Source organism: Myotis daubentonii, chromosome 15 (genome assembly GCF_963259705.1).
Source record: "Myotis daubentonii chromosome 15, mMyoDau2.1, whole genome shotgun sequence".
Classification (NCBI taxonomy): Eukaryota; Metazoa; Chordata; class Mammalia; order Chiroptera; family Vespertilionidae; genus Myotis; species Myotis daubentonii.
This window is the reverse complement of record NC_081854.1, coordinates 5,903,949-5,921,806: the sequence shown is the minus strand read 5'-3', so window position 1 is coordinate 5,921,806 and position 17,858 is coordinate 5,903,949. Positions and strand designations below refer to the sequence as shown.

Here is a 17,858-nt window from a genome sequence, read left to right as displayed (position 1 = left end):
TCAAATCACAGAAGTGTTTTGTTTTGTTTTGTTTTCTGTAAATATTTCTTGAACTCAAATTCTTGGGAAGAATTTATCAAAATTGCTCTTGCAGTTGGACCCCTGGCCCTGCTCCACCGTGGTTGGGGCCAGATGTGAGCCCTGCTGCATGGAGCCCTGAGGCTGCTGTGCAGGACCCGCCGGGGCACAGTCCGGGAGCTTGCCGCCATACACCTCAACCCTGTCCAGCTGCAGCCCCTGATTCACAGCGGTGTAGGAAGGCTCCGAAGTGCCCAGGGACTTGGGGGCAGCCTCCTGTGTGATCTGGGAGTCGTGTGTGATTTCCCCGTCAGAACCACCCATGTCCACGAGGCTCAGGATGATGGCACCAGCAAAGCCCAGGATGGATGTGATGATGATCATGCCCCCGCTCAGCCGAACGGGCCACGTGACAATCGGCAAGTACGGGGTGATCGAGTTGGTTCGGATGGGGTCCGACCACAGGGTCTGTTCCTGCACCAAGCCCGAGGACGTACTTGAACCTGTATTCCGTGGCCACCGACAGGGACGGGTTGCAGAGGCCCTGGAACTTAGGGTCCAACAGGCAGGTCCCATTGTCGCCCACCCTGATCAGGTATGCATTCAGGATCTCCGAGGCCCGGTCCATATCCCCCACGGCGTCCAAACTGGGCAGGTCGCTGCAGGGGGTCAGCTCACAGACCGTGGCCTTGTTTTGGCCCGTCCTCCCTCCTGTCGTCTGCTGGAACGTGGAGCTGAGTGGGGTGTTGGTGCCGTCCTACACGGAGGTGTTTCTGGAGCTGGCCGAGTGGAGCAGGACGTAGAGGTAGATTTCCTAGGTGCCGTTGAGGGCCTCTGCGCTGTCAAACATGCAGAAAGGTTTCTCCAGGGCCACGGTGCTCAGGGTGGGGTTGTTGGTAGCAAAGGTCACACTGGCCAGCTGGGGCTGGAGGGCCAAGGCCAGGCACAAGCGCAGGCAGCCGAGGGCCGGCCAGGCCCAGAGCGAAGGCATCGCCCGGGACGAGACACGAAGGAGCGGGGCGGCCGGTCCAGCGGACGAACTCCGCGTGTCTTCACAGAAGTGTTTTTTATAAAATATTGGTGCTAACCCTGGCCAGTGTGGCTCAGTTAGTTGGAGAATTCTACCATGAACACAAAGGGTGGGCAGGTTCGATTCTGAGTCACGGCATAGGTGCATTCTGGAGGCAGCCAATCAATGGTGCCCTCTCACACTGATGTTTCCCTCTCTAAAAATCAACACAAGCAAAAAAAAAAAATTTTGATGCTAGATCACTGATATCTGTATATAAAATTCTACCCACAAAAACCAGGTAATACTTTCAACTATATATATATAAAGTAAAAATAAGGTCCAGCTGGTTTACCTCAATGGATAGAGCTTCATCCTGTGGACTGAAGGATTCTGGGTTCAATTCAGTTAAAAGCACATGCCTCGGTTGGGGAATGGATCCAGAGTAGAGAGTGTGCAGGAGGCAGCCAATCAATGATTCTCTCTCTCATCACTGATGTTTCTATCCCTCTACCCCTTCTCCCTCTGACTTCTATAAAAATATATTAAAAAATAAAGTAACAATAAAATTATAATTAAAAAAATTCTACCTACTGCTTATAAGTCACAGGAAGAAAATGAACCAAAGTAACAGTTCATCCTTCCTAATCTCTTAAAGCACAGATGGTAAGAAGTTTGGGATCACATCCGACATAGAAGTAAGGCTTTAGCACCTCAGAAAAAGTATCCCTGAAGGAATGGATGTAAGACATGTCATTCAAACTGTAAAAGGAAACGTGACCCATATATGACTAGAGAAAACCTTATGAAGAGTTTAAAAGAGGCTTTTTTGAAGGAGCAGAGGGAAGGAAACATTCTACTAACTAGAAACTCCTTGGTGGGAATTATCTCTGAAGTGTGACAACAGCAGGGAGGAAGGGTAGCAAGAATGTAGCCTTGAAGGTAACTAATCTTGTGCATAGGTTTGAACACAGGTGTTGAATTAGAGGAGCCAACAATCTTGGGGTTTAATTAGCAGGTGCTTCCCATAAATTGTGAAAGGCCACAGCAAAGAAAAAGAAAGACCTCTTTCTTGTCCTTACAAATACCTCCTCCACATTTAGAACCCAAGGCTTTATTGACCTGAAGCTTAACTACTTCTAGGAGACAAAAAAAGGGACACCAGCAATATGGGGGCTTTCTGTTAAGGAGGATGTGAATAAGGGGTCCGCCAGTATACAAACCACTCGTAGAATTTTCTCCTCAGCCGACAAGTTTTTTTTTAATTTTTTTTATATTCTTGATTTCTTACAGAGAGGAAGGGAGAGGGATAGACACTTAAAACATTGATCAGCTCCTCCTCCACACCCCCTACTGGGGATATGTCCACAACCAAGGTATATGCCCTTGAACAGAATGGAACCTGGCACCCTTCAGTCCACAGGCTGATGCTCTATCCACTGAGCCAAACCGGTTAAGCCTAAACCAACAACTTCTAACACCCCGGTTTTGGACAAAAATGATGGCACATACTAAACCTAGTAAGCTCAGGGATCCTGGCATGCCATGGCCAATCTTACGAACTCACAGGCCAAAATTAACCATATAAGATGGTTTGAAGTTAAAACTTTCCAAGGAAAAGTAAGCCACAGGGGTAGTTATGTCCTAGCCTTGTTTTTTGTTTTGTTTTGCAAAGGTCAATTTTTACCTTATTGAGCCTGGCTATTTTGTTTTGCATCTGGGATAACATACCTTTGGATTTTCTGGGAAATTTCCGTTTTACAGAATTTTAAGGGCACAATCTCCCAACACAGAAGACCACAGAGAACCAATTATTGTTATTCTGTTAAATATGAAGTGTTAACTATTCTATAACATTTAAAAAGAAGATTATGTCTAGTTTTTTGTTTTTTACTTTTTAACAACTCCCAGAATTTTCCTTCCTTAACTCCCCCCCCTCTAATTTATCACCAGTGAATTTCATGTCACCTTCTTATGTTTTCTACTTTTAGTGTAATGTATAAAATAGGTGCAAAACTACCATTCTCCCAACTCAATCTTTTGTTATTTTGCTTCCTGGCAATGTCACAGGCTTGTGTCAAGTAAACTGAGAAAAATTCTCCACAGGTTTGGAGATTTCTTACAACAACACCAAAAGCTATAGACTCATGTGAAGCAAGAGGACGTTATATGCAGGGGAATCAGCATTTCCACAGACACAATTGACTGAAGACAGATTTATAAACACAAATGTAGAGCAGACCCAGATCACAGAGAGCTAGATCTTTCCCACTGCTTTCAGAGAACAGAAGAAAATGGTCAAGGCTCAGGTAACTTTGTGTTTACTGTGTGTGTGTGTGTGTGTGTGTGTGTGTGCGTGCGTGTGCACACAGGCATCAAGCCTGCACATGATTAATCCTCGCAAGAGGATGTTTTTCCTTTTTTTTTTTTTTTTTTACCATCCCGCGATTTCCTGTATGAGATTCCAAACTCCATTCCATGTTTCCATGTCTCTGAATTCACTGCATTAATCATGTTGTTTTTTTATTACATTCTGTATATGAGTGAGATCAAGTGATACTGTCTTTCTCTGACTGACTTATTTCACTTAGTATGGTGCTCTCCAGGTCCTTCCATACTGTGTGAAAGGATAAGAGATTCCTCCTTTTTACTGCTGCTTCGTATTCCATGGTATAAATGTACACAGCTTTGTATCCACTCATCTACTGATGGGTACTTGGTCTGTTTCCAAATCTTTACTATTGCAAAGTGAGCTGCTATGAATGGAGGGGTGCATCACTTCCATCAGATTGTTTCAGGTATCTTGGAATATAATCCTAGAAGTGGAACCACTGGATCAAATGGCAATTCCATGTTAAATTTTTTGAAAAAACTCCATACTGATTTCCATAATGGCTGCACCCGTTTGCATTCCAAACAGCAGTGTACTAGGGTTCCCTTTTTTCTACATCCTCGCCAGCACTTGCCATTTGTTGACTTGTTGATGGTCACCATTTTGAAAGTTGTGAGGTGATACCTAATGGTTGTTTCAATTTGCATCTCTCTCATGATCAGTAACTTTGAGCATTTATTCACCTGTCTCTTGGCCATCTTACCCCCAGTGCAGCCCAGGCAGAGCTGACACTTCGGATGGCATCAGAAGCAGAACCTTTAAAGTATGAATGTCTGTTTTGTGCCATTAACTTTCTATGATGCATTCAATGGAGGCAGGTTACAGCGAGTTAGAGACTTGAGCAACCTCTGCAAGTTACAGTGGACCTGACGGAGACACATGCCAAATGTCCTGAATGAAGAAGCAATGCCTGCCATTCAGAATGAGCAGGTCCTGAAGAAAGATATGCAAAACCAGCCGCTAAAGGAAGCCAGTCATGTGCACCAGAAACAAACTCGCCACGGAAATCACCTCCCCTGAAGGCGCTCGAGGACGCTTAGTGTACTTGGCAATTTGCCCCTAAATCCAGTCCTGGATGCCCACTGAGAAGATACAGGTTCCTGGCCTTGGAACAGAGAAACTACATTACCCAGAAGTCCATGCAAGGAATGCCACCAGGCTGAGCCAATGGAGGCTCCGAAAAGGCATTTCCCTTTGTCCGCTTCTGTAGGGCCGGACCGACAGTCCTTGTGGCGGGATTTTTGTCTTCTCAGGTTTTTGTGTCGGGCGGTGAGGTTTCCCTAATCCACAGGCTTGTGGAGGAGGCCGGACAGTGGTGCTCCCCGCCTCACAGCCAATGGTGGGAGCCTCCAGTGGTGCTCACAGGTCCCACGTGGGATTGAAGCTCAGAGTCGCCGCACGGATCCACGCCAGGGCCGGGACAGGGACCGCCATTCCTGCAGCGGCTTCTACTCCCGCCCGGCTCAGCCCACAGAGGGCAATGGCGGCGCCCCCGCTGAGGAGACGGGCTGAGGTGAGTTCGAGACCCCCAGGCCCTCACCGCCTCCTCACACAGACACCACAGCCTGGGGAGGGCGCCTGTCCCGTCCTGCAGCTCAGTCCCGCGTGGAGGACCGTGAGGAAGGCGGAGGGGAGAGAGGAGTGTTGTGGCTTCTGAGGGCACAGCAAGTGCAGGGCAGAGAGGACGGGGGTGACTGGCATCTGAAGGTCCCTGAGGATGTGGCTGTGAGTATTGACGGAAAGATCAGAGGCTGCAGGGAGGACGGACAGACTCATTCGGGGCTTTCCTGGCTGTGGGTCCATCATCGGCCTGGGGTGGTCCTGGATCCGGCTGGACTACAAGCTCTCTACACGCCATATGCCAAGTTCATGGGTGAGTCCAGCGAGATCCAGTGGCATTGGAGCAGGAAGGGGGCAGAGCTGAGGGAGTGAACCTGGGTCTGAACATGGGAAGGGGATGAACATTACCCAGTGGTGTGCACATCTGGAGGAAGTGTGAGCTGATGGTTCCTGGGACCTGCTGTGGGGACTTAAAGGTGAAGCATAAACCGACGCTTGGCTTTGTGTTGGAAGCAGGATCTAGGAGACTGCAGTGGTGTTGCTTGGCAGGAAGGCTGGGGCCCTGCAGGCATCGCCCAGACCTTAAATGGCATTGCCCTCTACCCTCCCCTCCCCCAGTTCTTCCCACCCAATCAGGCTGCTCTGCTGAGGGCCATCACAATGAGTAATGGGACTGTGATGAAACAGCAGCCTGCACTGGCATTAGGGCCTGGTGTCCACAGTAACCAGGGGTCCCAGAGGAGGTTGAGGGTGGGGAAGGTGTGTAAGGAGTAGAATTACTGGTTCTCAGAAAGGCAGCTCTGGTTTCAATTGTCTCAATTCTGACAGGTTGGGGTCACCTTTGCGGACATTGCCCTGTACTTCTCCAGGGAGGAATGGAGCCTCCTTGATGAGGGTCAGAGACAGCTGTACCTGAATGTGATGCTGGAGAACTTTGGACTTCTATCCTCCCTGGGTAAGACCCTCACTCTCATCAGTGACCTGGACTTGGTTTGCGATCTCCCAGGCCCCATCCAGGTGTGCTCTGTCCTCCCACGTAGACTGTGGTACTTCTTGATTTTTCCAGTTTCCTGGGTAGTTGCTCTCCTGGGGAGGGTTGGTCTGTTTCCACTGCTCCCTTCTATTCCTGAAGTTCCAATACTCCCACTGTTGCTGTTCTAAACTCACAGGGAAGGACTTGTGGTTGGTAGTGTTGCAGGAAGCCTAAGGGACTCTAACTTGATCAGTGAGGAAAGCATTTTCTGTATTCCTGTTGGTCATATATACATATTTATTGAAGAATTGTCTGTACATCCTTATCCTGTTTATTAACTGTATTTTTTGGTTAAAGATTCTTTTGATTACCTTGTAAATTTTATATATTAACTGGAGGCCTGATGCACGGATTTGTGCACTGGTGGGGTCCTTGGCCTGTCCTGCCCCCTCTCGCAATCCTTGGTTGATGTTGGACTGTCGATTTTGGCCCGATCCCCATAGGCCAGGCCGAGGGACCTTACCAGTGCAGGAATTTGTGCACTTGGCCTCTACTATACATATAAGATGTTTGGTTAATCTCTTCCTGCTCTCCCCTCTCCCCACTTCCCTCCGACATTCCTTAGTCTGTTCCGTGTTTCCATGCCTGTGCTTTGAGCGTCTGCCCCCTGGTGGTCAATTTGTGACAAACCTACCGGTTTAACGGTTGGGTGGTCGCTTATGCTTTTATATATCTACTGGAGGCTCAGTGCACAAAAATTTGTGCACTCGGGGGGAAGGGGGGTCCCTCAGCCTGGCCTGTGCCCTCTTGCAGTCTGGGACCCCTCGGGAGATAACGACCTGCTGGCTTAGGCCTGCTCCCGGGTGGCAGAGGGCAGGCCCAATCCCTAGGTGCAGCCCCTGGTTGGGCTCAGAGCAGGGCTGATTGGAGAGTTGGGGCGCCGCCCCTGTCATGCACAGAGCAGGGCGGATTGGGAGGTTGCAATGCCACCCTCAGTCACGCTCAGGGTAGGGCCAATTGGGGGGTTGGGGTACTGCCCCCTGTCACACTCAAGGCAGGGTTGATGGGGAGGTTGCGGCGCCACCCCCTGTCACGCACAGAGCAGGGCCGATCAGGGGGTTGGGGCGCTACCCCCTGTCACGCACAGAGCAGGGCCCATCAGGGGGGTTGGGACTCCTTACCCTGTCACACACAGAGCAGGGTGATCAGGGGGTTGGGGAGCTCCCCCCTGTCATGCACAGAGCAGGGCCCATCAGGGGGTTGAGGAGCTCCCCCCTGTCACTCACAGAGTAGGGCCGATAGGGGAGTTGGGGCACCGCCCCCTGTCACACACAGAGCACGGCGGATCAGGGGGTTGGGGCGCTGCCCTCTATCACCCACAGAGCAGGGCCAATCAGGGGGTTGGGGTGCCGCCACTCTCACACTCAGGGCAGGGCGGATGGGGAGGTTATGGCTCTACCCCGTCACACACAGAGCAGGGCCTGTGGCGGGGGCGGGGGGGTGGTTGGGGCGCCGCACCCTGTCACACACAGAGCCGCAGGGCGATCAGGGGGTTGGGGCGCCGCACCCTGTCACACACAGAGCCGCAGAGCAATCAGGGGGTTTGGGCGCTGCCCCCTGTCACGCTGATCCCGGTGCTGGGAGGCCTCGCGGCTCCGCTGATCCTGGTGCTGGGAGGCATATTACCATTTTACTATATAGGATAGAGGCCTGGTGCATGGCTGGGGCTGGCTGGTTTGCCCTGAAGGGTGTCCTGGACCAGGGTGGGGGTCCCCACTGGGGTGCCTGGCCAGCCTGGGTGAGGGGCTGATGGCTGTTTGCAGCTGGTCACACACCCTTCAGGGTGGGGGTCCCCACTGGGGTGCCTGGCCAGTCTGGGTGAGGGGCTGAGGGCTGTTTTCAGGCTCGCAGGTGACTGAAGCTCCCAACTGCTCCTTTTTTTCTTTTTTTTTCTTTTTTTATTCTGGGCCAGCTTTAGCTCTGGCTCCAGCTCTGAGGCCTCTGCTGGGTTCTATAATCGAGACACTGTATCAACTCCAGCTCTGAGATCCCAGCTCACTGAAAGGTGGTTTCTGGGGTTTTGTTTATCTTCTATATTTGTTACAGTGTTTCAGACTGCAGGCTCAGAGGCAGGCCAAGCAGGCAGGGAAGGTTGGAGTCCTCCATCACTGAAGCAAGCAAGCCTCATGTTAGTTTCAAGCTACCTGGCTGCCGGCCGCCATCTTGGCCGACAGTTAATTTGCATATCTCGCTGATTAGCCAATGGGAACGGTAGCGGTCGTACACCAATTACCATGTTTCTCTTTTATTAGATAGGATAGATTGCTTATTACATGCAGAACACATATATTTGCATGTGCTTAATTGTGCTTCTCAGATATTGCTCTCCCAGGCCCACTTTTCTACAAAGTCCATAATTTTGAAAACAGTGCATTCAGCAGTCTAGTGCAACCATTTTTCCTGAAAGCTCAGATGCTTATTACTAGTGCTTAGCAATAAAGTATTTTTTTATATATATATTTTAATTGATTTTCTGCAGAGAGGAAGGGAGAGAGATAGAGAGTTAGAAACATCGATGAGAGAGAAACATCGATCAGCTGCCTCCTGCACATCTCCCACTGGGGATGTGACTGCAACCCAGGTACATGCCCTTGACTGGAATAGAACCCGGGACCTTTCAGTCCGCAGGCCGACGCTCCATCCACTGAGCCAAACCGGTTTCGGCGCAATAAAGTATTTTTAATGAAGTTATCTCAAGTTTGCTTTTGAGACACAATCGTTGCATTATTAGCCTGCAGTATAGTGTTCACATACCTTTATTATTCTTTGAGAACTCCACTTATTTGTGTGAATTTCTGTCTATATTTGCAATATACTCATTATTGTGCTGATCAGAACAAAATCCACAATCCCTCCAAGTGATTTCCTCATATGATTTGGGAGTATTTCCTTCCATTCTCTAGATTTCATTTCATTTCTTTTTTTCTTTTCTTTTTTTTTTTAATATTTTTTATTGATTTTTTTACAGAGAGGAAGGGAGAGAGATAGAGAGCTAGAAACATTGATGAGAGAGAAACATCGATTAGCTGCCTCCTGCACATCTCCCACTGGGGATGTGCCCGCAACCCAGGTACATGCCCCTGACCGGAATTGAACCCGGGACCCTTCAGTACTCAAGCCGACGCTCCATCCATGCGGAGGAGATGGGCTGAGGTGAGTTGAGTCCCCCAGGCCCTCACCGCCTCCTCACACAGACACCACAGCCTGGGGAGGGCGCCTGTCCCGTCCTGCAGCTCAGTCCTGCGTGGAGGACAGTGAGGGAGGTGGAGGGGAGAGAGGAGTGTTGTGGCTTCTGAGGGCACAGCAAGTGCAGGGCAGAGAGGACGGGGGTGACTTGCATCTGAAGGTCCCTGAGGATGTGGCTGTGAGTATTGACGGAAAGATCAGAGGCTGCAGGGAAGACGTCACAGCCTCATTTGGGGCTTTCCCGGCTGTGGGTCCATCCAGGGCCTGGGGTGGTCCTGGATCCGGCTGGACTCCAAGCTCTCTACACGCCATATGCCAAGTTCATGGGTGAGTCCAGCGAGATCCAGTGGCATTGGAGCAGGAAGGAGGCAGAGCTGGGGAGTGAACCAGGGTCTGATCATGGGAAGGGAATGAACATTACCCAGTGGTGTGCACATCTGGAGGAAGTGTCAGCTGATGGTCCCGTGAACTGGTGTGGGGACTTAAAGGCGAAGCATGAACCCACGCTTGGCTTTGCCTTGGCGGCAGGATCTAGGAGACTGCAGTGGTGTTGCTTGGCAGGAAGGCTGGGGCCCTGCAGACATTGCCCAGACCTTAAATGGCATTATTGTATATCCTCCCTTCCCACCCAATCAGGCTGCTCTGCTGGGGGCCATCCCAGTCAGTAATCTGACTGTGATGAGAGAGCAGCCTGCACTGGCATTAGAGCCTGGTGTCCATACCTACCAGGGGCCCTGGAGGAGGTTGAGGGTGGGGAAGGTGTGTAAGGAGTAGAATTATTGGTTCTGGGAGGGACAACTCTGGTTTCAATTGTCTCAATTCTGACAGGTTGGGGTCACCTTTGAAGACATTGCCCTGTACTTCTCCAGGGAGGAATGGAGCCTCCTTGATGAGGGTCAGAGACAGCTATACCTGAATGTGATGCTAGAGAACTTTGAACTTCTGTCCTCCCTGGGTAAGACCCTCACTGTCACCAGTGACCTGGACTTTGCAAATTGGTTCCAGCAGTACATCAGAAAGATCATACACCATGACCAATAGGATTTAATCCCAGGGGTGCAGGGTTGGTACAATATCCTCAAATTGATAAACATGATACATCACATACACAGATTGGGAGATGAAAATCACATAGTCATATCAATTGATGCAGAAAAATCATTTGATAAAATCCAACACCGATTTTTAATAAAAACTCTTAGCAAGGTGGGAATAGAAGCATCATACCTCAACATAATAAAAGCCATATATGACAAACCCACAGCCAACATCATACTCAATGGGTAAAAACTAAAACCATTTCCCTTAAGTACAGGAACAACACAATGATGCCCACTCTCACCACTCCTGTACGACATAGTACTGGAAGTATTAGCCATTGCGATTAGACAAGAAGAAGAAATAAAAGGCATCCAAATTGGAAAAGAAGAAATAAAACTGTCCTTATGCGCAGATGAGATGATATTGTACATGATAAAAAATCCTAAAGACTCCATCAAAAAACTGTTAGATGTAATAAATGAATTCGTCAAGGTAGCAGTTTACAAAATTAACGCCAAGAAATCTATGGCATCTCTATACACCAATAGAGAACTTACAGAAAGGGAGACTAAAAAAGCAATCCCATTTACCATCACACCAAAAAATTGAAATTCTTATTTATGTATTTATTATTGCTTTCAGATAGAGAGGATGAGATGGAGAGAGAGAGAGAGAAACCTCAGAGTCAGGGAGAAACATCAATCGGCTTCCTTCTGTACCCAAGCTAACTGGAAATGGAACCCACATACTGTTATGCACCTTGACTGGGAATTGAATCCTCAACCCTTTGGTACTCAGGACGATGCTCAAACCAATTGAGCCATACTCCCAAAGCATTCTGTGGTTTTTAAACACACTAATTTCCAGATTTTGTTGTAGAACCAGACACTAGGATCAATGATAGCAGAAGCGCAGTGGCTGCTAGAGGTAACTCTGACCCTCGTTTTTGACTGTAGGTATCTTCAAATATATTTGTTCACCGAGTCTTTCCAGTCATCCTTTCTGTACAGTTCTCCTCTATTTGTGTCTGTAATACTGTTTGTCTTCATGGTACTCTTATTCCCATTTCCTATGGGTTTTTGTTCATGGAAAGCTGTCCACTTGCACTGGGAAGGGGGAAGAAGCTCATCTCTCTGATCCTGCCACTTAGTGATGTCACTCACATAGGTCTTTAGACTGTGACCTCATTTGTCCTTTGTTGACCACAGCGTTGTCCATCCACCTTTTCTCTTTTTTTGACAATTTGCATCATTTATCCCATGCAATGGCTCAAATGGGATTCAAGGGGAAGAATCATTTGTGCATCACAGAAGAAATATGACTTTATGAATGACACAGTGGACCCCCCGGCGGTCTTTCTCTGGGGAAGGGTCATTGGGGAGGAATTCACGACAGGCCTTTGTTACATTCATAGCTAGAAAGCCAGTGTTTTGTTACAGTTGCCCATTCCTCACCCAGTTATGCGTGTTTGTGCTTATAGTTGATACTTTGCCTACTCTTCAGTTCTAATTTTAATTATTTCTACTTAGATTCCCAGTTCACAGATAACCTTAACCTCTCCGGACTTTGTACCTCTGCCTCTTTCACAGGTCTCTCTTTTTTTTTTTTGTTTTTATTTTTGAAATAAAAGAATAAATTTAATTTCATAGTCACGTTAGCCACCTTCCAGAGCTTGGTGGCCACACGTGGCTGGTGGCTATTGCTGGACAGCCTGGCTGGGAAACATGCCAGGCGTCGCCGAAAGTGCTACCCGACGGGGCTGCTCTGGCAGGCAGGTGAGCTGTGCGGCCCATGGTGTGCCTTTTGGGGGCTTTGGTGAAATAAGGCCACGAAGAGGATGGTCTGATTGATATGAGGCAACTGACTTAGCCTCTTTAAGCTTCAAATTGATCATCTGTAAAATTGGGATAGTAATAGCCGACTTAAGAACTTGTAAATATTACATGAGACATGTACTAAATGCTCAAAAGATGGTGCATATCTTTTACATGTAGCTGAGTCCTTGCCCCAGCCTTGTAGGCATGGGCTCTGTCTGCCTTTAGGGTCCAGGTCTTTAAACTCTCCTGCATTGAGCACCTCCTGACCTACCAGGAATGGCGAGGTTGACCATGGAGTTTGGAACAAGCAGCGACGGGTATTTTCCTGCAGCGCTGTTTCGGCGGAACTGTATTGGCTCTGTGGAGTGGTCCCTGCACCTCTTGGCCCAATTCCCTGGGTGCTGGGGTCCAACCCCAGCAGGTCCAGGGGTCTCCCAAGGTGTGGACAGAGTCTGCGAATAAGGAATGACACGGAGACAGCGTTCAGTTGATCAGAAGCCTAGCCAGAATCTCTAGGCAAGTTCTGGTTAGGATCTCCAGCCAGGTTCTGTGTCCATGTTCTCTTGCTAGGTTCTCCAGCCAGGTTCTTCACCAGGTTCTAGTCAGGTTCTCTTGCAATGTTCTATCCGGGTTCCATAGCCAGGTTCTTTCTCTAGGTTCTTCAGCCAGCTTCTCTCGCTAGGTTCTGCCTCTAGGTTCTGTGTCTACGTTCTGTGTCTAGGTTCTGTCCACAGGTCTCTCTTTACTCTGTACCAACGTTGGTCCATGCCTGCAGCACCTTGCAGAGCAGACATGTTATATTGATGTTGTATATCCTGTGCTCTAATACAATTAATTTTTATGGCTTTGAGCAGCTTGAAATTATTCCACACAGACTCACATGGTCAGAATGTAAGGTCCTAGAGCAGTGGTTCTCAACCTTGGCTGCACATTAGAATCACCTGGGAATCTTTTTAACATCCTGATTTCTGGGCCTCATCCCCCAGAAATTCTGTTTCTTTGTGATGGGGTGGGGCCACAACACTAGTAACAAACAGAATTTCTGGAGGATGAGGCTCAGAAATCAGGATTTTAAAAAGATTCCCAGGTAATCCTAATGTACAGCCAAGGTTGAGAACCACTGTCCTAGAGGAAGCCGTTTGTGCAAGAACAGTGAGTAGAGCCTTCCTCTCTTCTTTGTATGAACTCCTGTGCTTCAGTCCCTCTGTTGATGAGATTTCCATCATCAACTCACTTTTCGGGCCACATTATTTACAACAGCAATTTCCTCAGTGTCTAACTCACTCACCTTGAAAAGCTTTCCATGGAATCATGCGTAGTCATGACAGATAAACATTCGTGGTGAAGATACTCTGTTTTCATAAGATCAACATGTACTTCACCAGTATTTCCTTTTATACAGGTTGCTGCTGTGGAGCAGAGAATGTGGAGGCACCGACAAAACAGAAGGTTTCTGTAAGAGTGTCACAGGCAAGGAAGCCCAAGGTAGCCTTGTCTTCCCAGAAGAGCCACCCCTGTGAGAGTTGTGGGCTAGTCTTGGAAAATATTTTCCACGTGATGGAGAAGCAGGGAACACAACACACACAGATAATGTTGAGGTGTGGGGCATGTGCAAAACGATTTTATTTCACTGTAAAATTTCACCAGCAGCATGTGAGAGAGAAGAATTTCAATAGAGGGTTGAGGAGGATCTCAGTTGCAAACAGCTGCAGTTTCAATGTGTCCGAGAATCGTTCCACCTGTGGCAAGGTTGGGCAGGGTGTACTGACTGGGTCAGGATATCTCCACCTAAAGGCTACTCCGATCAGGGACAGTCCTAATGCTATTTCCACACATGGGATGATGTTTCAATGGAGAGAAATTTGTAACACCAGAAAAGAATGTAAGAAAGACATTAGTTGCACCGGCATGGTTATTCAGACAAAGGGTGTTACAAATCGATGTTTTGTGTGCTCTGAATGTGGGAAATCTTTTACAACTGACTCTCACCTTCATTATCACCAGAGAGTTCACACTGGAGAAAATTCTTATAAATGCAGTGAATGTGGGAAATCTTTCACCAGACCCCTTGGTCTCCAGTATCATCAGAGAATTCACACAGGAGAAAAGCCTTATCAATGTAGTCAATGTGGGAAATCTTTTACCACTAACTCTCAACTACGTTATCATCAGAGAGTTCACACTGGAGAAAAGCCTTATAAATGCAGTGTGTGTGAGAAAGCTTTTATCAAGAAAACGCACCTTCGTAGTCATCAAAGGGTTCATACAGGAGAAAAGCCTTATAAATGCAGGGAATGTGGGAAATCTTTTACCTGGGACAGTGATCTTCGTCATCATAAGAGACTTCATACAGCAGAAAATCCTTATAAATGCAGTGACTGTGGAAAGTGTTATACCAGTCCCAGTGGTCTCCAATATCATCAGAGAGTTCACACAACAGAAAAGCCTTATAAATGCAGTGAATGTGGAAAATCTTTTACCTGTAGTGGTAAACTTCGTACTCATCAGAGAGTTCACACTGGAGAACAGCCTTAGAAATGCAGTGAATGTGGGAAATCTTTTACAAGTAGCAAGGGTCTTCAATGTCATCACAGAGCTGACACTGGAGAAAGGTATTTTGAGTGCAATTAATGTGAGTTATCTGTCAGTCTCATTTGTAAATTAGCGCTGTACAAAACAGTCCACGTTATAAGGTTTTTAGATGTATAGGAAATGTAGTTTCTTACTTAGGACTTAACAATTGTAAAAGAAAATTAGTGAAGTCTCATTAGTCTGAATTATATCTCATACATATAATCACCTACATTATGTAACGTCTCCGCAACTGTTTCTGCTGTTCTATTTCTTTGTTCTTATATTGGAAGTATATGTATCTATGTTTCACTTTCTAACAGAAATGTCCAGCCCGATCTATGTCACTGCATATTTCTGCTGCTGAAGCTATTTCCCCCTATATTATAGCATCCGATAAGGTCCCAACAGATGGCACCAATCACCATCTTCATGGGCCCAGGGAAGCTAACTGTGTTGTCTAATTTGTTGAAGAAAATAGGAATACCTCATCCCTTATTCTTACTTGTATCCCAGCCACGAGTTGCCACATAGGACTGATTACTCTTGGTGCCAGTAAACATAATGTTGCAGAAGAAATGCCATTTTGAGGGACACACTATCCTACATGCTAATGTTGACTTTATTTTTGTGCGTAAGTGAGTGATGGTGAATCTGTGACACGTGTGTCAGAGGTGACGCGCGAACTCATTTTTTTTGGTTGACTTTTCTTTGTTCAATGCCATTTAAATATATAACATAAGTATCAAAAATTTAAATCTTTGTTTTACTATGGTTGCAAATATCAAGAAGTTTCTATATGTGAAACAGCACCAGAGTTAAGTTAGGGTTTTTCAAAATGCTGACACGCCAAGCTCGAAAGGTTCGCCATCACTGGCCTAAGTCATCAAGGTGAAAACTGCCAGCAGCTGGGTGACTTGGTTAGTGGGTCTTGGATTGAAGCAAAGGAAAACATGGCAGAGACTTGGGGAGATGCCCAGAGCTCTGGAGGCAGCTGCCTCTGGTGCCAGCAAATGCTCACGCCCTTCCCCCAAGGCTGGCTCTGCTATAGCCGTTCCAGGGGGTGACCTGACCCAGGACTTGCGTGCATGCGGGGGAATTTTTCAACCCCGGCCTGTGCCCGTTCCCAGGGAAACATGGTCCCTCCTGGGTTCCTTTTTCCGCATCTGGAAAGCAGTGCTGTCCCGGCCAGCGCCAAGGCTGAGGTGCCCAGAGGAGGTGCTGCAGGTAGCTCCCCCGACAGCCCCTGGGTCTCCTGCCTGGTATGTCCCACTCAGGCCGCTTGCTGTAGGAGGAAGTGTCCTCATGCTTACAAACTCCTCTCCAATGCCAAGGGCAGGGCTCCTCGGTGCCACAGGTGATCCAGCCCTGAGAGAAAGGAGCAGCTCAAGCTGGGACTCTCGCTCCCTGCACAGACCCCTCCTGGGGCAGCCAGGCCGCCTGCCTGACCCTGAACTCTGAGAACTGGAAGCGTTTATCTTGGATCGAGGAGCCTTGAAATCTTCATGCATTTATAGCTTCTTGTTTAAAAACAGTGTTGACAAGAAATCTTTGGTTATTCATCCAAAAGCTGAGTTGATGGGAGACAAGTCATAATCTAATTGTTTCTGTTGAGGAAAAGAGTGAATGTTGCTGATGAAAGAAACGGAAAAGGGAGAAAGAAACATAAAAGAAGATGCTCAAAGTTCAGGTGACTTTGTTTTTATTGTCTGTGTGCGTGTTCTTTAATGTTTACCCCAGGATGTTTCTTTTTACCTCCTCCCCTACTGTCCCTCTGAGGTTCTGCAGTAATTTCTATGCTTCCGTGTCTCTGAATCCACACCATTCATCAGTTTCTTGTTCATGAGACTATATGTGAGTGAGATCTAGTGGTACTTGTCTTTCTCTGACTGACTTATTTCACTCAGCATGATGCTCTCCAGGTACCCCCCGTGCTGTGTGAAAGGGTAAGAGAGTCTTCATTTTTCCTGCTGCATGGTATTCCATGGTATCATTGTACCACAGTTTTTTATCCACTCATCTACTGATGGGTACTTGGGCTCTTTCCCGATCTTTGCTATTGTAAATTGTGCTGCTATGAACAGAGGGGTGGTTACTTTCTATCTGATTGTTTCAGGTTTCTTTGGATGTTTGATGTGTTTCCCCCACTTCCCTCCTGGTTCAGGATTCAGGATCTGGAAGAGGGGCTGCACTAAAAGGAAAGAGAATGGACAAGAGATAATAATTTAAACATTGCGGGGGGTTGGGGGGAAAGGGCAAGAGCCCATCCCAAGAGAATGGGCTCCTCCTATGCTCAGGACTTGCCATCTTTTTATTCATTTTGGATATACCCATAGCCCTTAGGCAGGCAAGTTCCAGAAACAGGCAGACTATCTTTTTTAAAAATTTTTTTTTATTGCTTAAATTATTACAAAGAGTAATACATATGTGTCTCCCCCCCCCCCCCCCCTACCTTGACAATCCCCTGGCCTCCACTCAGGCAGACTATCTTGTCAATAAGGATTTACATGACTATAAGTGGAAAGTTGCTTCAGCTACCATTCACTGGAGTAAACAGTGGGTACATAACTCTGACTTTTCCCAGGGCTCAAGGGTCACCAGCCTTCCAGGCTCCTTGTCCACACCTCTCTGCTAGTCTAGACAATAGGGGATTACCCACAGGATATATTCCTACAAGTGAAATCACTGGATCAAATGGCACTTCCATATTAATTTTTTTTGCAAAACTCCATACTAATTTCCATAATGGCTGCACCAGTTTTCATTCCTACCAGCAGTGTACTAGGGTTCTCTTTTTACTACATCTTCGCCAGCACTTTGCATTTGTTGACTTGTTGATGGCTGCGATTTTGACAGTTGTGAGTTGATACCTATTTGTTGTTTGAATTTTCATCTCTTTGATGATCAGTCACTTTGAGCATTTTTTTCACCTGTCTCTTGGCCATCTTATCCCCAGTGAGGCCAGGCAGAGCTGCACTTCAGATGGCATCAGAAGCAGATGCCTTTACAGTATGAGTGTCCTGTTTTGTGACTTAACGTTGTACAGCACATTCAATGAAGGCAGGTTACAGCGAGTTAGGGTCTTGAGCAACCTCTGCAAGATACAGTGGACCTGAAGGAGACACATGCCAAATGTCCTGAATGAAGAAACTATGCCTGCCATTCAGAATGAGCAGGTCCTGAGGAAAGATATGCAAAACCAGCCCCTAAAGGAAGCCAGTCATGTGCCCC

At 47.4% G+C, this 17,858-nt stretch overlaps 2 protein-coding genes and 1 pseudogene across 2 annotated transcripts in view; 2 read left to right on the top strand and 1 right to left on the bottom strand.

Annotated features, from left to right (window-relative positions):
• LOC132216081 (oocyte zinc finger protein XlCOF6-like) overlaps nucleotides 1-17,858 on the top strand; it is a 128,737-nt gene that overhangs the window by 47,655 nt on the left and 63,224 nt on the right. The gene's annotated exons all lie outside the window — the stretch shown is intronic.
• LOC132217165 (uroplakin-3a-like) lies at nucleotides 55-1,059 on the bottom strand (annotated as a pseudogene).
• Nucleotides 13,306-15,525, top strand: LOC132216130 (zinc finger protein 211-like). The gene has a single exon (XM_059665235.1). The coding sequence runs from the start codon at nucleotides 13,428-13,430 to the stop codon at nucleotides 14,589-14,591; it is 1,164 nt and encodes a 387-aa protein (XP_059521218.1). The 5' UTR covers nucleotides 13,306-13,427; the 3' UTR covers nucleotides 14,592-15,525.